At 47.3% G+C, this 26,169-nt stretch overlaps 1 protein-coding gene across 3 annotated transcripts; it reads right to left on the reverse strand.

The window, feature by feature from the left end:
• Nucleotides 1–288: 288 nt before the first annotated feature.
• Nucleotides 289–25,079, reverse strand: fgfr1a (fibroblast growth factor receptor 1a). Of its 3 annotated transcripts, none has more exons than XM_070963935.1 (18): nt 24,478–25,079; nt 20,101–20,281; nt 14,760–15,002; nt 14,457–14,546; nt 13,327–13,499; nt 11,208–11,331; nt 10,145–10,335; nt 9,737–9,890; nt 6,507–6,697; nt 6,009–6,154; nt 5,778–5,899; nt 5,225–5,335; nt 4,464–4,654; nt 4,181–4,303; nt 3,912–3,982; nt 3,688–3,825; nt 2,770–2,875; nt 289–2,680 (listed from the first exon to the last, which is right to left on the reverse strand). In XM_070963935.1, the coding sequence occupies exons 2-18, from the start codon at nt 20,252–20,254 to the stop codon at nt 2,504–2,506; spliced, it is 2,505 nt and encodes an 834-aa protein (XP_070820036.1). In that variant the 5' UTR covers nt 20,255–20,281; nt 24,478–25,079; the 3' UTR covers nt 289–2,503. The 3 variants fall into 3 exon arrangements, with proteins under 3 accessions (XP_070820036.1, XP_070820038.1, XP_070820037.1); XM_070963937.1 differs by lacking the exon at nt 9,737–9,890 and adding an exon at nt 8,809–8,953 and having other exon boundaries at nt 290–2,680; XM_070963936.1 differs by lacking the exon at nt 9,737–9,890 and adding an exon at nt 8,809–8,953 and having other exon boundaries at nt 290–2,680; nt 6,009–6,153; nt 6,500–6,697.
• Between the last annotated feature and the right edge of the window lie 1,090 nt (nt 25,080–26,169).

A 26,169-nucleotide genomic window follows, 5' to 3' on the forward strand; every position in this document is an offset into this window, starting at 1 on the left:
AAGGCCATGTTCCAGTAATGATGCTTCACCTGATTAACATAATTACAAATTTATACTATCAATCTATTATCACCTTCATCATCAGTAGTAATAATATGAAATAAGGTGTTTTACTGTTAGAAAATCATGAGATAGAAGTCAAGCTCTTCATAATAAGAGTTCAGGTTGAAAGATAAATATATTTTTTATTATTTGTCTGTTTTGCTTCCATTTCTTTGAGTTTGCCCCCACAGGAGGAGTCAGGGTCAATACATGTTAAACACATGAACGTAAAGGCCTGTCTCAGTCGTCTCATGTGCGGGACATGTCTAGCTGCTGGTATGATGGGACACATTGTGTCAGGCTGACCGGAGCGGAGCAGGGTGTTCCTGGAGCTCAACGTACTAATTACGCTCGCATGGCTGAAATTCCAGTATTCCCAAATCAATTTACGTCCTCCAATCAGCCATCAGATAGACATTTCTCCAGAAACAGGACATAGCAGTCGCGTCTTCTTTCATCTCAGTGATGAGAAAACTTGATTCTTCGATCATAACGCAGCTTCCTGTTTGTGCTCGTGAATCACAGCCCTCAGCAGAGGACGGACGGACGGTCTCACCGTCCCTGTCCTGAACTGGACTCTTCTCGTGCCATCTGTCAGAGGCGATAACAGCCTCCACCTAATGGCACATCTGCTGCTCGCTGTGCACCATTAGCAGGTTATAAAGCCGGTCCTCTCCTGTCCTTTCTGCCCTTAAACAGAGCTCTTCATCGTCACCTCAGCCACGGAGCAGATGATGCTTTTTATTACCGCCTGTTTCCAGGAGTGGATGATATGTCTCCAAAAACAACACTTGACTCCTAAACATCTGGAGGTGACCCTGAGTCCTCGAAGGCCCTGACGTGTCGAGCACACAGCTGCAGCTCAGAGACACTAACTGTCCTCCCTCTGCTAACTGCACTGACTCCAGCCGGCTTTTAAAAAGGTCGAGCGGCGGTTTTAGCCTGTTGCATGGAGACTGCAATCCAGCTGATGCATCAGCCGGTGGCAGGAAGCCAGAGCCAGACACGGGCATCAAGGTTGGTGTGGCTGATGGATGGAAGCGAAGCACCAGCGCTTGCCAAGCCATTCCCACGGCCATAAATCACATGTTTACTGCCGGCTGTGGCTCTCTGCGCTGGCCAGCATTTCTTCTGATGTCAGCAGCACATTATCATATCTAATCAGCCCCCAGCAACCCGTGTTAAACTGGCAGGGGACTCGAGCAGCCATCGTTCCATCTCTGTAAACATGATTTACACCACAAACATGAAATCTGGATATTTATAGAGCCTTTATGGAGCCGAGTTCAAACGCTGAAAGCTTGGGCGGTTTGTTTTTCCATAGCATTTTATTTAATGTAATCCTTTTACGATGACATACGTGTTCTGCAACCCTTCGTCAGAAGTTATACGGCGGCGAATGTAACTCCCGTTAAAGCATTTACAGTAGAAGAGAAGCTCATCACATGAGGGCATGCACAGTGGAAGTGCACGACGTCGACTGAAGCGAACGACTGAGGAGCGTCACAAACATGGCGAACAACCAGGGGTATTTACAGCTGACCATCCTCCAAGGAAACGAACAATCTTCAATCAGATAAAAATTTCCACACACACACACACACACACACACACACACACACACACACACACACACACACACACACACACACACACACACACAGAAAGACAGCCGCACTCACACTCAACATTTCCCAGAATTCATTTCTTCTGATGGAGAGAACCCAAACTGTACTGCAGGTTGTGTGAGGAAAAGCACTTACAGTAAAATAAAAAAAATAGAAAACTCAATATATATATATTTTTTTTTTTTCACTGACGATTATGCAGTAAATTTAGGGGAAAAAAAAAAAGCCATGTAATTCTCAGCAATCTTAGATATTCTCATGTAACAACTGCCCCTACAGACTATATTAAAAAGGATTAAACCAAAGCATCCTGGTACAAAAGAAGACAAATCAATGATGGTAATAAAAATAAGAGTACAATGTAAATATATATTCATATTTATAATTTTCTAACTGTATTTACAGGAGGATGGCGAAGGATCGCGTGCCGCTCGTCCCTCGTGTCTCTGGATTTGGTCTGAAACGTCTCTACTGACGAGCGAAAAACAACAAAACAAAACCCGACGTCGCCCACGTCCGTCCTTCCCGTCCTCCTGACCAGAGGAATGCCCAAAGAGGAGAGAGGAGTGGGAGACCGCCCGCTTTTATGACGCCGTGACAAACTGCCACTCCCGTTAATACAAAGTGCCCCATAAAAACCGTCACCGCCGAGAACCGGGAACGGGCTGCGCTCGTCAGTCCGCGTGACCCGCCGAGTCCTGCGAGGCGTCCTCGAGCTCCTTTCTCACAGAGCACCAGTGTTTTTTAGCTTCATCTCTGGGAATGTGGGGACGAGTCCAACCCCATGAGGCAGGGAGCGGAGGAAATGTCAATGTCTGAATGGAGATGAGGTATCAGCGTTTCTTAATGGCTGCCCCGTTGGGGTGGGGAGGGAACTTTGGCAGGCAGGGCTCCTCGGCTCCGGCGTCGTGGGAGAAGACCGAGTCCTCGCCCGAGGAGCAGGTGGAGCTGCGGGTGTCCGGGTAGCTGGGCGAATATTGGTCCAGAGGCACGGACAGCTCCAGATACTCCTGAGGACACAGAGGGAGGACAAAATGAACACCTCGCCTCCGCAGAGACATTTCTGCTTCCTCCCTGAACCAGGGAGACGAGGACTGACCTGGTTGGACGTCATTGCCAGACAGCGGTCCAGATCCTCCACCAGCTGTTTGAATGTGGGCCTCTGAGACGGGACGGCATGCCAGCAGTCCCTCATCATCATATACCTGCAGAGAGGAAGAGAGAATTATCAGAGATCATTTTAACCTCATCTGAGAGGAGGTCTAAAGCAAAGCTGAGCAGCTCCCTCATTTCATCGGCTGTCACACAAACAATGGCGTGGATCATCATTCTTCATCTTTCAGGTGTCGTGTGCACAGGTTACACACACCTTCACACACTGAGGACAGCTTTGGTAACGGTGGCCATATTGAAAAGAGGTTTCAACAGCACAGCACACACACAAACACACAGAGCATTTTGCTACTGATGTCAGCAACATCTGGTTCAGGGTACGCGAGGTTGTAACGAAGCAAACTCAAAAACAGAAAACCACAGACTTTAATTCAGTTAATGTGGCAGAATATCTGCATTAAAGTGGGACACACACTGAGACACGGCGTCACTCGCTGGGACATCAATCCTGAAGACGTCTCCAATGTGGTGACAACAACTGGCTTCATGCATAATCAATCCTTTCAAACACTTAATTAGCTCAGAATGACACATTACAGTCTCAGCGCCGTCGGTTTGCAGCTCGGAGGAGGAGGATTGTGATTCGTTAATATCAGACAATCATGGGGTCATTTGCTGAAGATGATCTGAGATTGCTGCTTAATCAAAGAGCAAAATGTTCCATCACTCCTCGAGCAAGAAGCTTAAATTTGACTCCACAACTAAACTTATTTCATAATTAAACATCTAACAAAAAGAGACCATGCTGACTTTTTAATGTCCTCGTTAGCTTTAGCTCATCACATAAGGACAGGCTGGACAGACAGAAGTGTCTGAGGGACGTTTGACTGAAGTGTTTCCTTACAGCTCGTGAGTGCACGTTGAGGGCTTGTCCATACGGTGACCTTCCTTCAGCAGCTTGAACAGCTCCTCCACGGGGACGCCGGGGTACGGAGAACCTCCCAGGGTGAAGATCTCCCACAGCAGAACCCCGAAAGACCATCTGCAGACAGAAAGAGACATCAGCGTCCAGATAGTCCGCACCACTGAACCATTTCATCACATTCCAGCTGGACACGTGATACTCACACATCACTTTGGTGTGTGTATATCCGGTCGAACAGAGCCTCGGGAGCCATCCACTTGACTGGCAAACGACCCTGCGGAGAAGGAATGCGTGTTAGGGATATTTGGGCTTTTCCACTTTAGCTGCATCGCTCTGCAGGGAGGAAGAGCAGGAAGAGCCGCGCTGAGCTGAAGGGCCGCAGCTCTCTCTACGGTTTGTGACTGCAGCACCTCGAGCATGTTTCAACCTGACTGTACGAGCTGCTCGACGCAGCTCAGAGGTGAATACTCACATTTGTCGTCTTCTTATAGTAATCGATGTGGTGGATATCTCTTGCCAGGCCAAAGTCCGCTATTTTCATCACGTTGTCCTCCGTTACCAAAACATTACGAGCGGCAAGGTCTCTGTGGATGCACTGAACAAAAACAAAAGACATTACCAGAACTGAGCCAAAGTCCTGGGAATCATGTCTCAAATAAAGGCCCTAATCTGTCAAGACGGAGAGCTGCTGCTCCGGCTGATCCTGCAAATGTAATAGAGACGGCAGAGAATGGCCGGCTGAACTCTGCGGTTACCTTTTTGGAGGCCAAGTACTCCATGCCTCGGGCCACCTGGTAAGCACAGGACACCAGGTCTTTGATGGACATGTTCTCCACAGGAACCTGGTCTGGGTTGTAGCAGTACTCCATGCCTGGTGGGCGCCGGGCTCGCAAGTACTCCCGCAAGTTGCCCTTGGATGCATATTCTACGATCACGTACAGAGGACCTGCAGAGGATCAGCAGAAATACAGGAAGAAGTCATCGTCACCACAAAGGGAGGCCAGCAGCATAAAGGTTTAAAGGGAAACATCAGGATGGTTTGGTAGAAGAGAAATGATGCAGCACTAAGTGTCACGATGGGAGTATTTACAGAACATCATCAAATACTTCAAATCTAAGAGGCTCAAGGTCATTAAAGTGGACTGGATTCCTTCTTTGTGCACTTTTACCTGCACACGCCGGCAGGCAGAGCCCACACGCTTTGAGATGAACAGATAAATGCAGATTAGCTGGAAAGCTGGTGGATAAAGCGGAGCGAACAAAGCGCTTTGTGTTTCGGCGTGGAAGCGGCAGAGCGGCGTGCCCTGCGGGGTCATCAGAGGTGAGCTTCCTTCAGTTTTTCGTCAGGGATGATCGGACAGAAATGGTCAATTCAAACTGCGAGCTGGGAAGCTGCTGTCAGAGCTGTTTACTCACGCTGAGGTTCACGCTGTCTGAGCGTGTGTGTGTGTGTGTGTGTGTGTGTGTGTGTGTGTGTGTGCAGGTCAGCAGCAGACCCCTCTCTGTCTGCTCTTACCATCCTGTGTGCAGGCTCCCAGCAGATTAATGATGTTCTTGTGCTTCCCGATGATCTTCATCATCTCCATCTCTGAAATCAGGTCTGACAGGTCTTTCTCTGTGGCGTCAGCTGGAGGGGAAGGGAAGTTAATCACATTAGGGTAATTAGTCCACGTTCTGTTGGTGAAAAGGCCCAAAAAGGCCTCACAATAATAACCACCTTGCGGAGCACATAGAGTACACTAACTCTGCGGAGCCAGGCCGGCGTTTGTCTTGACGAATGCTCCCTGAGGAGAAGCACTTAAAATACTGGACAATAAACGCTTCTTTCCCTGCGTCCTCGCTGCTCGGCGCAGTTTAATGAACACCGTTTTATATGGGATGTCAAGGGCTCTCATAAATTTTTACTCTAGTCTCCCTTCTGCACAGTGGCTCGGATCCAGTGGCAGATGTCTCTGAGTATCTGCTCATCACAGTTTGGTGTTAAAAGTTTTCTCGTTCCTGGAGCCTCAAATGGAGGCTTCTGCGAGACCACATCCAGCAGATCTGCTCGCTGACTTCAGATGACTTACATTTCAACATTTTGACGGCGACCTTGGTGACACGGTTTGGCTTCTCTTTGTCGAGACCCAGCGCCTCTCCCATCACCACCTGACCGAAGCAGCCTTCACCCAGCGGCTTCCCGAGAACAAGTCTGCGAGGGGGGAGAAGATCACCAGTCAGCAGAGTCTGTGGTTTGTTTCAAACCAGTGACTTTCCTTCCAGCCTCTAGGCTCTTGGTGCCTGCAGGTCTGAGGACTTACCTGTCCCGGGGAAGCTCCCAGCGGGGATCCTGGGGCAGCTCGTACTCAGACACCCCTGACAGCATTGGAGATCCACTGGAGGAGAGGCGGGAGGGACGAACCAGCATCACTCCAGAGTGGATGGAGGAGCTGGAGTCCACAGAGACCTGCGGTGAAGAACACTGACATTACTCCCCTCAGAGTGGAGCAGACACCAGCCAGCAGCGACTCAAAGACTGGAAAACTAACCGTTGTTCAAACTCCAACGAAGAACCATGTAAAAAAACACTCAGGTGCCACAGTGGAGACGAAACGCTCCTCCAAGACTCGCACTTACCTGATGAACGAGACCTCGAGGAGCTACAACAACCCTGAAAGCTCTTTGAATGCATGCTTTTAGTTTTCTGCCAGCACAAACCAACAGATTAAAGGCGCTGTGAAGGGAACAAACGGCGTGCAGAGACAGAGAGGAGGTGAAAAGGTAGAAATGTTCCAAACCCCCTATCTACTTTCTGTTACCTGTCTGCGCAGAGGGATGCTCTTGGCCAGCTTGTGGACGGCCAGCTGACTGTTGAAGTCGCTCTTCTTCGACGACGTGCGAATCTTGACAATGATCGCGATGGCGATCATGACGGCGATGAAGAAGAAGCCCACGCAGTAGATGACCACCTCCAGGTAGGTGTGGTTGGCTGGAGGATAGTGCGGGACGGCTAGATGGGGAGGGGGGGGCGCAGGGCGGTCAGCTGACATCAATCAAATCAAACGACCACAGAGGGTCTGAACTTAAATGCAGCAACACAAAACATGCTGACCACACAAACACACACACACACACAGACAAACACACACACTCAGCTGCCCTGTCTGAAAACCAGAGCCTCTGACATGGACACATGTGGCGCAGCAGAGCTAACGATTATGTCCTTAATTGATTAATCTGCCGATGATTTTCACCATTAATCAATTAATCATTTAGGCTGTAAAACTCACAGTCCAAAACCTAAAAACTCTTCACTGATGTCATAAATGACAAAGAGGAGCAGCAAACGCTTCACTTAAGAAGCTGGAACCAACAAATGTTTGACATTTCTACTCCAACAATGACTGAGATGATTCATTATCAGAATAATTGGGAATTAATTTTCTTTCAGTCTTTAATAATTTTCATTTCTTTGAAGCAGAAGGTCTCTTAAGTGACAGAAACAGTTGGAACAAATGACCCAAATTTTGTGCCACACCAGCTAACACACAGTTTAATACTCTGCTAAAGTAGCAGCTAATGATCTGTAAGAGTGTAACAGTGTGCAAAGGGTCTGACTTTCATACAGGGCATGGACACTTGACTTCACACACACTGTTTGACCTCTGCACATCATGTCTACCTCATCCAGAAGTCTAACTCACATGTGACTACATGTAGGACTAAAAGCAGAGCCACGAAGCATGAGCTCATTACAGTCGTTTAGCTGCTTGACGTGATCAATAAAATATCAAACTCTGACTCCAGCTGTAAAAGAGTTGTGTGTTGGTGCTGGTAATATATTTTTTTAACATATTTGTGTGCTTTTATAAAGAAATTATCAATTCAGATCTTGTTTTTTTCCTCCCAGTCAGAGAAAACACCAACGTTTATTCATACCAGTTCTGGGGGTGTAATGGGTTCCACGCTGGAGCGTTCGGTGGTTACCTTGGCTTGGGATGTGGCCTCGTGGTCCAGAGCTAGACTCACAGATCAGATCTGAAGGAGGGTCTGTTCATAGAGGCGTCTACCTGAGGCCTTTAATCCTGCATCAGTTATGAAATCTATTTTAAATCCATAAAACTGCCGCCATTCCTCTGATTGCTGAATGAGCACTTTGTGCCTTATGAACACAATTTCAAAGATTTTTTTTTCCAGTGCATCATTTTATTTGCTGTACTTGTTCAGGAGTTGCTGCCTGTTTACTAAAATGCTGTTTTTTTTTTTAAATTTTAGGTGCACCTTTACCACTGAAAAGTATTAGATATGGTATTGTTACACTGCGTTACTGTGAGATTATCACATACAACAAATCTGTGCTGGAAGGACTACACGCAGAATAAATGCATCCCAAACCAAGGGGGCCACACGGACCGAGGTGCACCGTTACACCCCTCACCAACACCAGCAACACAAGTGAGCTGCACTTGTGTGAAGAGGCTGACTGACAAGCGGCTTGATAATTGGACAAATGCTCATTCCGACCTTCAGGAATGAGACACGTCCACTACAGCGAGCCAATTATCAAAGCCAGCCGCTGCGCTCACAGCAGGAAATGACATCAGGAATACATGTCATTTGTGGTGCTTGTCAAGGAAAATCAGCTTCACACCAAATCAAATGCAAACAGCAGTTAAAGAGCAGAGAGGCAGGGACAGTTCAAAGTGAAATCTGATCAGAGCTGCCAAACAACCCGGCTGTAAATGTGAGGGTCTACCTGGCTGAGACCATTAAATATACCTCTGTGTGATCTGGTTTGTAAAATACTTCTGGCCCGTTTCCACATGTTGATGTCTGTGTCGTGGTGGACCAGGCAGCAGACAGCTCGTGGGCTGTTTGGCATTTGCTGATTTCATGTGAGAGACAGCAGAGCATGGCCCGCGCTCTCCCATCCACAGAGTTTAGATGGAGCAGGAGCCATGCTGAGGACAGGGACAGCCTGCCCTGGCTTCCTCTCACATTTGTCAGCAGAACAAGAGTCCGACAAGACCCTCTTCTGGCAAATGTGAGGGTGGACAGCCAGGCTGGGGTTGGAAAAGTGGGAAAACAGGGAATGTAGGAGAGAGACAGAACCACTGATACCTTCAAAAACGGTCAACCATGCAGAGTGATGAGAGAACCCGATAGAATTGCCCGCCAAGCAGGTATACTCCCCAGCGTCATCAAAAGACACATTTCTCAGTTGGAGGACTTCCATTTCCTTGTCCGTGGTGTTAAGGCCAGCGGTCTAGAAAATGACAAAGGAAGCAGACCCAACAAGAGGCCCAAGAGGGGAAAGGGAACCATGAGTAAAGGATTCTGAAAGAGAGAGGGGATGGAGGAGCGTTCTCCTCCGCCATCCAACACCACCTGCCCAAAAAGTACTAACGAGAGCCCCCGCAGAGGACTCAGAAAGAGCCCTCCAGTATCTGTTAGTGGAGGAGCTGGTTAGGTCGAGTCTGCGCTGCCGAAGCCCACCCCGGGCCACCCATCACCACGTCAAATACCTCAGTCTCATCTCTACATGCAAGAGATGGGCAACATGGAGAACTCCACAGCAGAACAGGACGCACTCAAACTCACATTCACACTTCTGCCAACTGTGAGAGCGTTAGACAGACAGCAGGAGGCCTGAGGAGCATAGGTAAGCAGAGGAGGACGGCTGGAAAAAACAAAGGGGAGAGAGAGTCCGTGAGCTGCGCTCGGAGGACTTTGAAGGGCAAAAGAGCGAGAGTAATGGAAGAGGATGGCAAGAGAGGCCCTTATTAGGAGGGCAGAGCGCAGGCATGGGGCAGGAACGAGAACGGGTCCAACATAAACCTGAGACTAAACGCTTTCAACTGTTCTGCTGGGAATTTTCCATAGCGTCATTTACAGTCAGGAGCACTGAGGCAGGAGAGAGGGAGGGACAAACGGAGGGAGGGAGGAGAGAAACAGCTGAGGTTGTCTCCGTTTATACGGCCCTAGTTTCCCCCAGTGGTCCCAGAAGCGCCTCCAGTGTGTCGTCCCGGTGCTGCTGCGTGGTGGTTACCTGTGGACTGTGGGTATCTGGTGACAGTCAGCCAGGCCGACTGATTGGCCTGTCCTATATAATTGGACACTTTACATATATACTCTCCGCTCTCCTCCTCAGTCACATTGTAGAGGGTCAGCACCTGAGCGTCCGAGCTATTGACCCCAGAATGCTGGAAATAAAAACATGTCATTTGCAGCACAGAAAAAAGCAGCAGGATCAAAGCAGAGCAAAGAATTCAAAAGATGTTTTTGAATCATGTTCAGAGTTAAAACAGCAAAATAAAGTTCATATTTTGACTCAGGATGCACTTTTACAGACAGTGGTGGATATCTAGGAGGTGATTCCTCCATTTTCCTATTTAGCTTCACAAAAAAAGGCTTGATCTGGCTTGTTGCAGCAGGATCGGTCACAGTGAGCTCCTACCTTGAGGACGCGGACATACGGTAAACCATCCGGACCGACTCGGCTCCCGTTGAGCTCAATGTGCTTCAGCCACTGGATGTGAGGCTGGGGGTCGCTGAACACCTTGCACTCAAACTCCACATCGCTGCCAACCACCGCGGTGCGATTCGCCGGCAGACCGGCCTGCAGGATCGGCCTGTGGGGCGAGCGCTCTGTAACACAACAAAAACATACAGCTTCAGCCAAGCAAACAGGCAATATCAAAGACAAACACACGTGCAGTCATTCCAAAGTACACACGGCTGACAAATAAAACCCGCCGCAAGTCAAGGTTTTGTCACTGCAAAGGACGGGACAGATGGCAAATAAGGTCGCCCGTATCATCTGATCTGACGCTGTGTAATTTCACAGTCACAGCCTCTAATTCCTCATATGGAGAATTAAAGCTGCTATTTCTCAGCTCTATTCTGCCGCTGCGATTATTAAGAGTTGGCCACAATAGACTGGAAGGCAAGCGGAGTGTTTGATGTGGAGCCGTCACTGTGAAACAGAATGTTCCTGCGGCTCCATTTCGATGACTGATAACTCTCTAAAGTAAACTTACAAGCCAAGCATCTGGCAGGATGTCAACTGTCCATGCTTCTCTAACCAAGATGTCCGTGGGGACGGGGGTGGACGGGGGGGCACTTGCGACAAAGCTCTGCCTTCACTGAAGCAATCTCGCTGCTCATCAGGGTCTAGACTGAGGTCAGGCGAAGCTCAGGGGACGACGGTGACGGAGGGACTGCGATTTATAGAGCCGCCGGTGTGGCAGGGCAGGTCCCTCAGGACCAATCACGTCTCTGCTGTACATGGATCCAACACTCAACCCACAAATAAACCGGCTTAATCTATCAAATGACGGACTAACAGACCCGCTTCAACCAGGTCTGTGCTTTTGGGATGAGGATCACATTCGATTGGTGCACTGAAGGCTTTGTGAAACTGACTGAACGAGAACAATCATGAATATTCAACATGTCATTAAACCGATCAAGACTGCCTTCCAAGCTCCACGCCGACGACGACAAGAGCTGACACTTACCGACGACATCCAGCTGGTAGGTGTGATTGATGCTGCCGTGCTGGTTCTCCACCACACAGGTGTAGTTTCCCTTGTCAGAGGGTACCACAGACTCCATGATGATGGTCCACACGTGGTCACGGACCTAAAACAAACAAAGTGACAGTGGTCGGCGTACAGGACAGACTTGATAACCTAAAGCAAAAATCAGACAGTCTAGAAAGAACTTGAAGGTCATTAAGGGTAGAAATGCTAAGTATAAGCAGTACAGCACTGAACAGCTCCTATGAATTATTTGTTGGACGAAAGGCAAAATATTTTCAATCAAGTGTGATGAAGAGAGATGAGGGCAGCAGGGGGCCAGCCACAGCAGCAGAGTCTGCATTTAACGCACAAACCTGAAACAACTGGTGACTTTTTCTGCCTTCTGCTCATATGAATCGTCATAAATCAAGTTTAGCTAACAAGCTCAATGATGTGTCATGTGATGATAACAAGATAACACACTACTCCCTCTTCCTGTGACACCAGCCGACGCTTCACTCAGCAGATCTTTGTCCTACCGAACAGGCGGCAGGAAAACGGGTACAAATTTTATATACATCTGCCCCAACCTGTCTTATTAGAACCAACTGACGTCTGGCTCTTTTTTCCAAGACATATTACAGTTTAACTTCCATAAATCTGCCAGGACCGGCAGTGTGTGATTAGCCAACAGACCTCTAAGGCAATGGCAACATCAAACATGCACACACACACACACACACACACACACACACACACACACACACACACACACACACACACACACACACACACACACACACACACACACACACACACACACACACACACACACACACACACACACACACACACACACACACACACACACACACACACACACACACACACACACACACACTGAGCCATACGGTTTCCCTCATTTAGCTAAAAACGTGATGAGGGAGTCCAGCTGCCTGCTGCCAGATGTGCTGTGCTTGGCTTCATATACATGTGGTCCACATTATTCCCTCCCTCCCGCACGTCTCGATGCAGACGATATGAACAATAGAAGCCGGGCCATAAAAGCAAGAGTGTGGGAGGGATGAGAGACGTCCCCGGCCGCCGATGCAGACCTTTGCACCTTGACTGAAAAAACAGCAGCCAGATGGTTAAGTACGCTGCCTGGCTGGGTGGGGGTCTCGGGGACGAGGGGAGCAGGCAGCTGAGAGGAAACGCCTAAATGTGTCCCAGCTGGGGAGGGAGATGGGCTGGGGAAGCACGAGACGAGGCCGGACTAGAACGCACCTTGATGGGAAGAGCAGATGCAGGGAAGCAGGAACAACAGAGCCCACACCTGTGAGGCGACCGCCACTGAAGGCAGCCGTTCAGAGAGTCAGAGTAAAGGTGCACATTTACTGCCTCCCAACACGTAATCCTGTCTTATATGTCCATTGATAAGGTTGCGTATTAATAAAATGGCTTTCTTCCTTGCACCCAACAGGAAATGACTGATGGCACAAATTCACCTTCATTATGATCATCTCTGAGGGCCATGATGCCGTTAACAGTAAATGGAGCCGGTATACACCAGATACGGGCTGCACCCCTCACCTGCCTCACCTCTGCTGAGTAAACCCAGAGGCTGCAGTAAACCGTCTTATCAACGGTTATAACCTCGCAGTTTATCAGCAGCCTGCCTGGAAATGGGAAGCAATCACACCACACGGCAGTCAAGTAGCACAGATACTGCAGGTATCACAGTAAATGTACTGCTGCGTGGATGTAATTACAGTACAGGCTGATACTCAGAATGAGGACAGCCAGCGTCAGCCGTCATCCACACGCATGGGTTGGATTGCCCACCTGGAGGTATCACTGCTAAGGAACAGCGTTCCTTTTTGTGGCATGCGGTGTCATCTTGCATCGTTTCTCAGGTCAAATGTGAAACACGCCTCTGTTTCACTTGCAGGAAGTGTTTCTCACTCCTCAGGGAAGGGGGGGGGTGATCTAATGCGAAGATGAGATCACTGACACATCTCCCCCCTCGTAGTGAATGAGTTTGGAGTGATTCGATAAGAAATGCTAAGGAGGGTGGAGTGTGACGAGGAAGATGGAGATGGTTCTCATTGTTCACCTTGAAGCCTCCGATGCGATGGTCTCTCTTGAACTCCTTTCCATTCTTGTACCATTTCAGAGTGGGAGTCGGGTTGCCACTGGCCTGGCAGCGAAACTTCACGGTCTTACTGGCCGGAACAGCGTGAAGCTTTTTCTCCATTTTCTCCGGATGCGCCCACTGTGGTGCCATCGCTGAAGAATAAGACAGACAAAGATCATTAGCACATGAGCAGCAGGTACAATCAGGTGTGTTTTCTAAAACTAAACACATTAAACTACAGCTCAAAGCTCTTTAAAGGACCCTGAAGCTGCTTTTCCAGAGGACGGGTCCTGGTAGGGTCCCAGGTAAGGGAACAGAGCACTGGGGGACTTGGCCTGCCCAGTCTGAACCTGAGTGGTGTTGTCATGGATTGGCCGTGTTTGAAAACAGGGCGATTCATAGGTGAACCAGAACACCTTCTTCTGGAGGTTTTACAGGCATGTCCAACAGGAAGGAGCCCCTGGGGGAGAACCGGAACATGCTGGAGAGCGGGACATCTGGACTACCCAGCCTCAGATCAGAGGCAGAAAACAGATTACATGATACAAGTTCACCCAAAATAAGATTTTAAATTACAGTCACAGGGCTTGATGACACTGGATGGGCGCAGACTTCATGCTTCTTCAAATAGAAGGAAAAATCACTTTTTTAAGCTGTGGCTTTAAGATGTTATGTCATGATGTGGAGGTTTGAGGGGGGGTAAGCTCTGGAGTCTGAGGCTTGAGGTCGGCCTGTTTGCCACACTTGGCGGCCCCTGGATGCTTTGTGGGCAGAGTGGGCAGCAGAAGCCAGATGATGAGTGTCTTAATTACTCCAGAGACAAATTGGAAGACATCGAAGGTTAACCACGGTGAGTCACCGCAGTGACATTCCTCATGTAAGAGCTGTCACCGAGGTAGCGAAAACTCTGATTCAGAGTGAAATCATTCACACAAACGTGACCCACCCACACACCCACCCACACACACGCGCGGCGGGCCCGTAACTGAATCAAAACACTCTCAAATCACCGACCGCGACCGTTACTCATAACCCCGTGACTCGGGCCCAGCGAGCGATGACCGCTTGTTGCAGCAACATTAGTAATGTGAAGAGATCAGCACACTCACGCAGCAGTTTTTGACTTCCCAGCAGCTTGGCTTCCTCCGACGAAGACTCTTCATCTTCATCATCATCCTCAGATGAGGCCAGGGTATCAACTAGTGAAAGAGAAAGCAACACGAGAGAAAAGCAGTGAGCCAAGTGGCCACTTTTCAGCGTCACTGAAGGGTCGGCGTGCACATTTAATGACGCACAGACTGAAGCTGGAGACATGATTTACACTTTCTGATGATTACAGGTTAATCTGTCAAACGAAACAGTCTATAATCTATCTAATCTATAACGTCTCTGCACCTTTTCTAAGACTTTACCTGTGACGTTGAAGTAGACGCTGTGGTTGCCGAAGGTGGTGCAGGCGTACAGACCGGAGTCCGTCAGCTCCACAGTCTCGATCTCCAGCTGGCCATTGCGGATGCGCGTGTGTTCTCCATCCACGACTGCCACGTGGTCTTTGGTCCAGTTGACGGTGTGGACGGGGTCCCTGGTGGGGCAGCTCAGATCCAGACGATCCCCAAGACAGAGCGTGAACAGCTCTGGTTGCGTTTCTACAGAGACTACAGAGGAAAACAGGAGAATGGCGCTGTGAATGCACAAAAGACTTAATATCTTTGCTAGAGTATGGGGCTGCAGACACATCGAAAAGCACTTCAATCATTAAACAAGACAAAACAAAGAGACGGCAGAAAAGTCCGTCTTTGGTTTCCTCTTCGCGAACCACCGGCCGAATCTCTCCCCCAAATTAAATCACATCCCAAATTAGTTAAGGCCCTTTTGTCAGGCAGGGAAGGAGCTACTTTGGAAGGGAAGGTGAAATTCAATTAGAGGATTGAAGAGAGGGGAGGTGTCACGGAGCGAGACACCTGAGCCCCCCTGTTCTAAATGACTACATATTCTGCGAGGGGGAGGGGGTAACCCAATTATGCTGACACGCTGTCCATCACAATGGTGTTGTTTGTCCAGTTACAAAAGGTAAGCTCATCACTGGACGGCTTGACATTCTTGCTCTCGGGTCACGTTCATGCCAAAAAGGCGCTCACAGTCCACTGATCCAATCAGCATCCTGATCCCGTCGCGCCTGACGATGAACGCCAGCTATCGATTCATCAGCTGATCAGCTTGATGTGAGGAAATTGTGAATATGCAAAACAATTTCCCAGACATGAATGAATACAGAAGGCAAGTGGAGACAAGCAGAAAATGCTCCACCTGAGAAGCTCTGAGTCTCAGAAATGACCCACATGCATCATCAATGATTCAAACAGCTGTCCACTGTCTTTTTGTTGACTGTCCGATTGATTGATTGCCTAATTTTTTCAGCCTGAGTTGACAGATTTCTGTCGTCACCACAAAATAACCCCCCGTGGCAGCACCATAACCTAAGATCTAACTCACTTTTCTCATCCTCCTTTCCCATTTCCCACAGTCCCTTCGGCATAACAAGAAAAACTGAACTAGATGATCAAATGCTGTGGACATAAGCAATCCTACGTGATGAGATTATTCTGCAGTGTTCCCAAAGCAACACGGTGTGTTTGTACGTGCACTTCCTCACAACAGGAGGCACGTCTATAGAGCACAACCTCGGGACAACATCGGCCGATCCCTCCCACCGTCATAACAAAAGCCTCCAAACAATAAAGGGGAAGAGGGAGCCAGCGAGCATGTGCACGGGAGCGAGCCGGCGAGGGCCTGCAGCGGCAGGTTCGAGTGCCAGTTGCTATGGTGACCCCACTTGGGCCTAGTAAAGGTATTTCCTGGATCACATATGTCTGACAGGCCCTTAATCCCAGCAGGAAAGGGGGCCAGGGGGTAGGATCAACTTTCTCCTCAAAAACAAAACCAAAGCAGAGGAGGCATTCAGTGATGGGCTGCAGCCATCCAACCTGGACACAGCATTTAAAGCAAGGTGTCCTCACCGTGTGTGTGTTTCTGGGGGGGGGGGGGGGGGGGGGCGCCAGCATGTTTTTCTGTCCCCCCCCTGTAAATGGAGATGCCACTGATAAGACCGTGTCAACATCCCAGCTGTTAATCTAGCTGCAGACATCATAAAGACGGCCGTAAAAGCTGTAAAATGTGCTGGTTGCTTTACTGTCAGCCACCGTTGGGACCATTTGTGCTTCTGTGACAACCCTCTTCAAACTGGAGGGACGGAAATCGACCCCGCCTACATCCAGCAGCAACACGGGGCGGGTGCAGAAACATTAAGCTAACAGTAGCATCGCTCACAGTGAATGTGTTTCCAGCTCTTCACGCTGATCTGACTGCCAAGTTTCCAGCATTTCCTTTAAATCTAAGGATGTTTCATCTCAATTAATCCTCCTGCCGCCGTGATTGGATTAAAATGGATTAAGGAACATATTTTCAGAGAGCGGCCCATCTGGAACGCTCTCTCGCGTGTTCTTCCGACCGTTTGGAAAAATTGATTGACATCGTTTAAAATCAGCCTAATTACACAAACCATGAAAGGAATTTTGCTCAGAAGAAAGCAGGAGAGGTTTTAAACTGGAGGAGGGGGGTGGGGGGCTCACTAGTCTGTAAATACAAGGCCAACTAAAAGGAAGAGTTGGCGCCAGTCTATGGAACCTTCTCCGGCTACAAGATAGGAAGCAATATGCCGCGTGAATGACTTGTGGGATTTCCTGGCCTCGCTGCAGTGATGGTTGAATGCAGTGAAGTCAGGCTGGTTGAGGCGCTGTGGTGGCACATGCAGGAAAATGACTGTGGCAAGTTTCTACTGCTGATTTGATGGGGTGGGGGGTGGGGGGGCCTGGAGAGGAGGCTGATAAGAGACAAAAGGCAGGACTCGCAGGAAGCAAAGAGAATGGGACAATGCCTATTAGCAAGCCCCCAAAAAGTCCAGTGAGCGAGTGTCCCTCCTGAAAGCCCTCCAGTGGAGGAGCTTTTCAATCCTAAATGAGCCGCTGACAATCAGCATGGATTAACACTTGGGAGCTACAAGGATTGCTGTGCTCTGCAGAGCCGCTCCAGTGTCATTCAAATGAGCTCAGCCACATTTAGCTTCACATTATGGCTTTAATGGACAAACAGGAAAAGCAGGAGCCTGAAAAGCATCACGCTTCACATGTTGATCTAGTTCTATTACTACTGTCTGCTCTGCTGCAGGTTTGTTAGGAGCCAGAGTCTGAAAACATCTTTAAATGGTCTGCAGAGACCCTGCTGCCACGCAGACTGAAGTAATCCTCAAACGTCATGTGTGCCTCCTCACCTCATTTCTCCTCAGTAATAATCAGGATAACTGATGAAGCTAAGCTACTGAGATGTAATAGTTATTTTTATAGCACATTATTGTTCCTCTATCTTCAGCTCATCATGGGAGGACTTTTATTGTCATACACACCTTTTATTCATCAGACACCATTTTAAGTTTAAATTTAAGCCGTTTTGGGCACTGGTGTTGAATTTCTGAACACATTTTCCACCATTATTTCTTTTTTATTTTATTTTTTTTTAATCAGGGAGGAACATACAAAATCCTTTCAGTATATTTACACACACAAAAAAACATGTACAATAACATGTGGCACACACACCACTATTACTCTCCCTTTCATTTTACAATGTGCAAAATAAGAACATCTGAACAACGGATGTCACACTTCCTCATTCTTCCATGAAGATCTACTCACAGTGATTTTCAGTCATCCCAATATTTAGCAGTCTGGTACTTCAAACCTTGTAACAAACATACTCAAAGTAGTTCAGGTCTCCTTTGTCTTATACATCTAATCCATTTCGACCACCATTTCTTAAATTTCTCCGACTGTAGTTTTAAAGCGAATGTCAGTCTCTCCATAATATAGATTTCATGAACAGTTCTTTGCCAGTGTTGGTGCATTGGGTTGTAGCCACCTCCTTGTTACAGCTTCCACCATTATTTCTTAGACTTCTTCACTTCTGTGTTGCTAGCACCATGCTAACGCACCATCACGATATAATTTCACAGACAGATGATGAAGAATAAAATGTGGAAACGAATGCGAGCAGGGAAACAGTGAAATGAAGCTGGCGTTATCTTTGAAGGCAGTTCACTCTCAGTGTCAGCAGAGCCGAGCTCCTCCGGGCCCCGTCACTGTCTGAGGAGCCGCTGGCCCTCCACTGAAGGGTCAGCGGCTCGTCTGCTTTGACTGACAGCAGGGCATCAAGTCAAAGAAATCCTCCAGAAGCACCAAAAATACTTTCACTGACGCAACCACAAAATATGTACCAGCGTCGACAAAAAGCCCAGCAGAGATCCTGTGAAGGACCACGCTGAGGAAACGTTAAAGCCCTGTAATCGTCTGAATGTCTGTCCGAGAGGCCCTCGATGAAACTCAATGACATGAATTTGTTGGCTGAATATTCTTTTCTCATGTGAACAACCCACAACGGAAAGCCGCAAGACAAACAAAGGAGCACGCATAAAACATGAGCGCTTCCATATAACTATTTTGTTTCCCAACAAGGACAAAAGGAATGCAACCAAATGCTTCTGCTGTGATTGTTTGTCGACAGCTGAAGCCATCCGTCACCCAGCGGGGAAGCGGGGGGGAAAGTGAAGCATTCCCAAGCAGGAGTCAGCGGGGGAGCAGCAGGCGAAGCACAGAGGCGCATAGATAGTACCTGGCCATTTGGTGATTAAGAGCTGGGTGGAGCGCAAATGCATCAGACACCCCCCACCCCAGCCCTCCCCACCCCGCTGGAAATTTATGGCTCACCTTAGAAGACAAACACGCTGCTCAGAAACTCTATCCTTCAGGAAAAAGGAGGGCTCACAGAAGCATCTTTGCTGGCTTTTTTAGAAAAAACAGGCTAATTTATAGCTTCCCTGGCAGTTAACTCCTCTCTCAGTGACAACAAATACCTTTTCATTACAAAGGAGGAGAGGAGCAGGGACTGCGAGGTAGAGGGCTGCCCTCGGGCTACACATGGGAGTCATTTACTCCTCCCTGTCCCACTGTTGGCTCAAACACAGCCACACCAAGTTTATTTTAGGGCTTACAGCCCAAGAGAGACCCTCTTGCTTAATTACTCTAATTATAATGCTGAGCTTTATCATATTCTTTAGCCGCTCTCCACTTCCGACTGCAGAGTGTAAACATCCAAACCCATCTACCCACAAGTCCAGGCAGCTATTACACTGCTGGACCGTTTCCAAGAGACACATTTTTAAGGATTCGATTTCAGTGCCTCTTTCCCCTTTGCAGAGCTTGTGTAACAGCCAGACGGGATAACTTCTTTATGGGAAATCTTTACGTTGAACTAACCGGTTTAAGAACCAAATGAAACCTAAAGTTCAGTCGGTGTTAAGCTCAGAGGATGAGTTGGTTTAGCGAGGGAGCACAGAAAAGGTTTTCCCGATCGTCAGAAACACTCTGAAGTTACATCTGACGCAGTAAAATGCCCTCAAACAACAGCAGACTCAAACGGGGGTGGTGGAGGAAACACTGACGCTACAAAGGACAGACTTCACCAAAGCCTGGAGTCTGTTACTCTTACATTCCTGCACTCAGAACAAAGCTTTGATTATCAAGATAAAACAGACTTAAGATGTTTGGGACTTCAAACAGTTGCATGATATTTAATAAAGCTGCACCCAGAACGAGCAGCGGCAGAATAAAGCCAGAGCAGCTTTAAGTTATCAAGCCGTCTTACCTTCACCAGTGTTGGCGGGCTGGCACTGGGTCCTTAAAACTTGGGCGAATAAAGCCAGAAACAGAAGCACGCTTGGCCTCATCAGCATCCTGCTGAGGGAGCTACAACCGCTGACGTCTCTGCGACTGGAACTCCATTCAGACCTTTGGGGCATCGGCGGCGGGTCATTCACAGTGCTCAGCTAAAAACACAGAAAATAATAGGAGACAAATGAATGCACGACCACGTCAGCGAGCTTCAACGGTCTGAGTAAGAAAAGCAGTGAGTCAGAATCGATTCAGGGACCAGTTTGTGAGGCAGAAGCACACGTTCACTTGGAGGACGTTGGTGGAAAATAAACTTTGATATGCAAGAACGAAAGTGGGCCACTTCAAATCTTCCGTTCCTGGAACAAAGCAGCTGAATAAACTCATTAAAACTGGATTTTCTTTTTACAAACAGCACTTTTATTGACATGGAATTTCCTCACAGTTCAGAAAAGAAGAGAATATTCTGTGTCTGAAGGTTCAAGGTGGTGCTTCAGCTTTAAGGCCTGCTTGTACAAAAACACTGATAAGCAGCAGGAACGCCGCGATAGCTCGGGCTAACGGACACGTCTTCGTCGCGGCTGAGCTCGTACCACCGATCCTGCGTGAGGAGCTTTGCTTTTGCCTCTGGACCAAAGTGGAAGGACGTGCAGCCCCCTCAGTGCAGCGGGTGACCGTCACATGAACATCTGCTCGCATCATCACCTCTGCAGCATCTGGCCCCAGAGATTAACACTTGCCCCTAACCCCCAGAGCCCCCCTTGAGGAATTTGTTTAAGACCAGAAAAAAAACAGTCTGTTACGTGACACCCTTGAAGGGAGAGACCGCCGGCCCATCATTTCCACGCTGAGAGATCTATCACCTAACAGTTGGTTTTGGTCCCCAAGCCCAAAGTGACCCCCCTGCAACCATTTGCTCCCGAAAAGGGTCAAACAAATGCTGGTTTTTAAACAATGACGACTCTAAAAATCAATAGTGAGGCAGCAGCGGCGTCACATCCGGATCAGAGAGACCCCGACTCGCTTTAGGTTCTCACTCAAAGTCACGTTCAGATGCAGCTGCGGTTTCCTTTAAGAGGTGAAGGCTCGTGTGAGTGTTCGTGGCTCAAACGCTCGCTGTGTTCTCCTCAAAACCAATTTCACTTTCCAAGAATGGTCCAGTGTTCCAGCAGCGGAGCCGGGTCAGGGGGGTCCGGGGGGGATAAAGAAGCTTGGTCATCGCGGCTCTGTAAGCAGTGAGTCAGTGTTTGGGAAAGCTCCAAGAAAAGTGCTTCTGCTGCCAGACAGAAGGAAGCGGCCACGCTCCCCCGGCCCTCGTCACCAAGAGGACCGTCCATAATCGAGAGGAGGAAGCAGCTTCTTCAAAGCGTGACACAACGCGGTGTCATCGGCCGCTCCCGTGGGAGCACGAGCTAAACGCAGAGCGCCTTACGATGCTACGAGCCGTGAGCAGGTCTGAGCACAGACCGGACGATATCATTGGCCGATACTACAACCGGCGAGAGAAACTGCAGTACATAAAGTATTTGACCCCACTTTGCCCGATTGATTTACTCACAATCCAGCTTTTACTTACAGTCACTAATAGAGCCAGAGCCATAAATCAGCCTGGCTAATATTAGCTAACTGCAGATATATCAGACTGTCAGTAACACAATGAAAAGAAATGTGAGTTTATATCAACAGTAAAATGTCCCATTCAGCGTGAATTTAACACAAAAAACAGGACTGTTGTTCATATACTGTGCTTTCTGTGTTTATCATCGTTTCTATATTCTGTTTTCAGATATTTTAAACCTCCAGGTATCAATACACTTACAATAATTCAATTTTCACTGACTGTTTTTGTACCTACTGTCATTTTCATTAGTTTATTGTCTAACAGTAAAATACACTGCCTCAGGACACAGTAACTAAACTCCCACATCACCTTTCTCACACCTGTGAGTTGACAGGCCTCTACTGCGACCAGTAAGCAACGAACACCCCATCTGGTATTAAACTGGGAGACATTTCACAGATAATAAATGAGCTGGTCTCGCCTTCGTGCTTCCACCTGGTATTTTTATGTGTTATCCTCGCTGAGATTAGATCTCTGTCCTCCGGAGCAAAGAGCAAAATCAGCCCCAGTCTTCCTTAAGAAATCACAGAGTTTGGGGAATTGTTGAGGTTTGTGAAACTTTAAGGACTTTGTGAAATGCTGCCCACGACTAATTCTTCATTATTTGTCCCCTCTTTTAAATTGGCACATTTAATACATCAAATTACTAATCTGTTGGTACAAAACCTGTTTGATCTGGTGCGCTGCAGCACTGTGACTGTCTGCCTTCTCTAAATATGAAGTTCGCTAGTGTTAAATTCAGTGTGGATGTCAGCATGTTGTGTGGATTATGTTCACGCCTCAGATCCAAACACAGTGCGAACCAAACATTTGATCACACTTTGATCAGGACGCGTTCACACCTTATATTAACACATCTACTGGTTCTGTTCACCTCAAACTTAACCAAACTGGTGCAGTGACACACTGACTGACAGGTAAATCTAAACCACGTCGCAGCATTAGACTCAAACTGAAACACATCCACAGATTCACTGTTTCATTCCTCATTTCAGCGCACACACACACATCTTCCACCTTCATTTTGAGACCTTTCATTAACACTCGTACCTGCTGAACTGCTGCCGTGGCATGAAAACACAGCAGCTCACATTTTCCAGGAAGCAAATTTGCTTGTAAACATATGAAGTAAGAAGATGGAGGTAAAATCCATCAGCTAATTAACACGTTCTGCTCGGAAAATAACAGATAACAATAAAAAAACTTTCATTAGAAAAGCCAAACATCACCCTTTTAACACAACCTCTCCTGTTTTTGAAAAGGAGATGTGAACACATGACTGAAAATCTGGCCACTGAAAGAGGTTAAACTAAACAGATTAGAACACGCAAGACGCATTGAGCTTCTCTCATTATACAAAGACAAAGGTTAGAGGCCTAACCCACAACACGGCCCGCACCGTAATTACTGTTCGCTGCCATCCATGCATAAAATTCCTCCGCTCCCAAATTCTGGAGCCCCCCGGCCGGAAAGGGCTGCAGCCCCAGCCAGCAGCAGCAGGCCGGTGTGCACACGGCTGCAGTTCACGGGAGCATCAGACCATTTCCCCGAGGCTGCTGTTTTCACAAAAACACACACTTGTGGGTTTTTCTCTGCAGCCTCTCAATCTGAAGCGCTGGCTTTCCACCGGAGGGAGATCAGGTGTCATGAGATTACGCTCGAACGTAAAGACAGCTAATGTAAAGCCGCCTGCCTTTTGGCTGGTGCGTAGATCTGAAGCTCTAGGTCCTCCACAGTGTGCATGAATGTGTGTTTTCCCCGATCCAGACACAGGATTTGAGTTGCATAAAACATCCAAATGTGAAGGATGAGTGGCTGTAATTTCCCTCCTGCGAGGAGGAATATAACTCCACACCACATTTCTTGGTGGATCCAGTTATAATAAATACAATCATACAGTCCAAGTGACAATAATTCGGTGCCATGGGAGCAGCCAAGTAAATTAAAGGGCAGGGCTGCTCCTCACTTCCCATTATATGGTTGAGGAGAAAACTTTTTTCCTCCTGGCTAACTAACTCCCTGTGGGGATGCTGCTTTCCTAAACCACCCATCTTCTCCTTCCCTTTCTATCATAACATTCAGATCTTTACAGAAAGCACTTCACTGTGGATGTGGCGGAGACGTCCGTCCTCTGGGTTTAAAAATGAAAAAGTGATTTGTCTCTGGATTCGATGGACAAAAAGCTGGACTTTGAGGGTTGTGTTGGACAGTTTGCTCTGTGTTTTAAATGCTGCAGACAAAACTCAGGACGGACGAGGGGACGAGGACCATTTCTGAGGAGATGCAGCACAATTTATAACACAACAAAAACATGTATAGAGATAATACAGAAGGTTGGAGAGGAGTTGTGGATGCATGAAGGCCAACTAAAGCTATGATGTGCAGTTTTTTTATAGATGATTTAATGTGATTTAAGGCCAAAGCAGGTTTCTGCAGGCAACATTTGGGCCTTCAGTTTGAAGCGTGGAGGAGATGGAGGAGGTTTGACTGCACATGAAGCAAACTGAGCTGCTGAAGACAGAAAATTATGGACAGGTTTCCCTTTTTACTGCTAACAAACTAACATTTTCCAACATAGAAAACAGGTGGTTGAATGCCAGAAATGAATGAACTGCTGGTCTTTGAACGTGTCCCGTTCAGGAGATGTTCTTCAGTAAAATCCGCTCGATTCAAAGAACCCGAGCACGTAAACACACCACGAAGTGACGCTAAATCAAAGTGAAATCTCACCTTTGCTGGCGGCTGTTGGTCTGATGAGGAACCGACGAGCTGAGGCTGGATGCAGGAAAACTTCCCGAGAAACAGACCCGATAGATCCAGATTTCACGAGCGGTCCGTGAACGAAGCTCACTGACTCCGAGCTATCGGCGTTCGGCTAACAGGTTTGCGCATATTTTTGCCAAACTTGTGCGGCAGAAGAAAAGAATGTGCGTCCCCCACTCCGAGAAAAAACCCAGATAACCACCGGAGCGGAAAAAACTTCCGACGCGGTCTTAACTTCGCTTTTTTAGTTTAATTTTAAAGTATTTCCTTCGCGACAACCTTCTTTTATCCCACCTAGCTAACCTTAACAGATCCGAAGAAACTGCGCGAGTGTGCGGGAGTTTTCTGCTCGTCCCTTTATCCCAAAACGTTTCTCCTCACCTCCGAAAACTGAGTCCTAAAGTTCTTCAACTCACTCGAACGAAATATCCGAAGAACAAACGGTGTTCGCGGTTAAATTCATACAAAAGAGCGATTCTGAAAGGAATCCTGGAAAGTATTTGGTCCGTTCCTGGCGGAGAAATGCTGTTAAACAACGAGAGTCCGGGCCGCTCCAAACCTCCCCCCTTAAATCCGAGAATATGCGCATCCTCCGGACCAGCGTCAAGACAGCGAGAGTCACACCAAGCTTCCGGTCCCTGCTCACAAATTAAAAGCCAATATGACCAACATCCGGCGAACTCGAGAACAGTTAGCTGGCTAATTAGATCTTCCTTGTGAGACAGATCACAGGCTAGCTTATTATTTCATGATTTTTATTTATTTTTGTCCTCTTTTTGAAGCGTCTTTGTGTGTCCTGAAAAGCACTATATAAGTATAATGTAGTAATATTAGTATTATATTTTTATTCTAATCATCTTTAGAGTTAGCACAATGAAGTGTTTCAGAATGGGGTTTAAAGGGAAAATACTTGAAGAGAAGATGGAGCAGGAAATTGCTGAGGAATGTTAATGTGGAGAGGATGCATTTATTGAGGATGTGCTTTCTTTGATAAGACTTTATTGATCCCAAACCAAGGAAATTTACTTGTTAGAGCCATCAAGTATTACAAAAAGCAGAAAAACAGTGGCACAACAGGACCAAGATAAAAAAAAGTGTACAGGATACAGAATAGAAAAACTACTATGCATATATACATTATGTACAGTTTCTAAAAATACTGAACGCCATAAAAATCCTACAGCCATAAAAAGTACTATTGTCAATATTCTAATGGAAAAAAAAACAACTGCTAATGTCATATGTTGTATTGCACTTGAGAAATACTGTTGCATTGAAATGACATTGAATTTCATGAATCTATGTATATGCAAAACATATACATTTATAAATACTGTTGCCAACATGGATAAAAAATAGTGTTTTGCACAGTTGAGATGGTTACTGATTAGAGTTAAAACAGAGAAGCACATTCAATCAAAAAACACTAAAGTGTTGTCACTTTAAAATGTTTTGTTAAGGTTTTACTCTCTTTGTCTAACTTGAGATTTTCTGGAATTCATTTGTTGCTTGTTAAAGTTTCTTTATCGTGTGTTTTGCTTGTTAAGCTCACCTTTCATAAGAGGGAAATTCACCTGGAAATACTGCGCATGTTCAAATGTGACTCATTTTTGCACAATATGTTCACTCCACGTTGTTGTTTTTTCGTGTAAGTGTTAT

This window comes from Chaetodon trifascialis, chromosome 6, assembly GCF_039877785.1.
Source record: "Chaetodon trifascialis isolate fChaTrf1 chromosome 6, fChaTrf1.hap1, whole genome shotgun sequence".
Lineage (NCBI taxonomy): Eukaryota > Metazoa > Chordata > Actinopteri > Chaetodontiformes > Chaetodontidae > Chaetodon > Chaetodon trifascialis.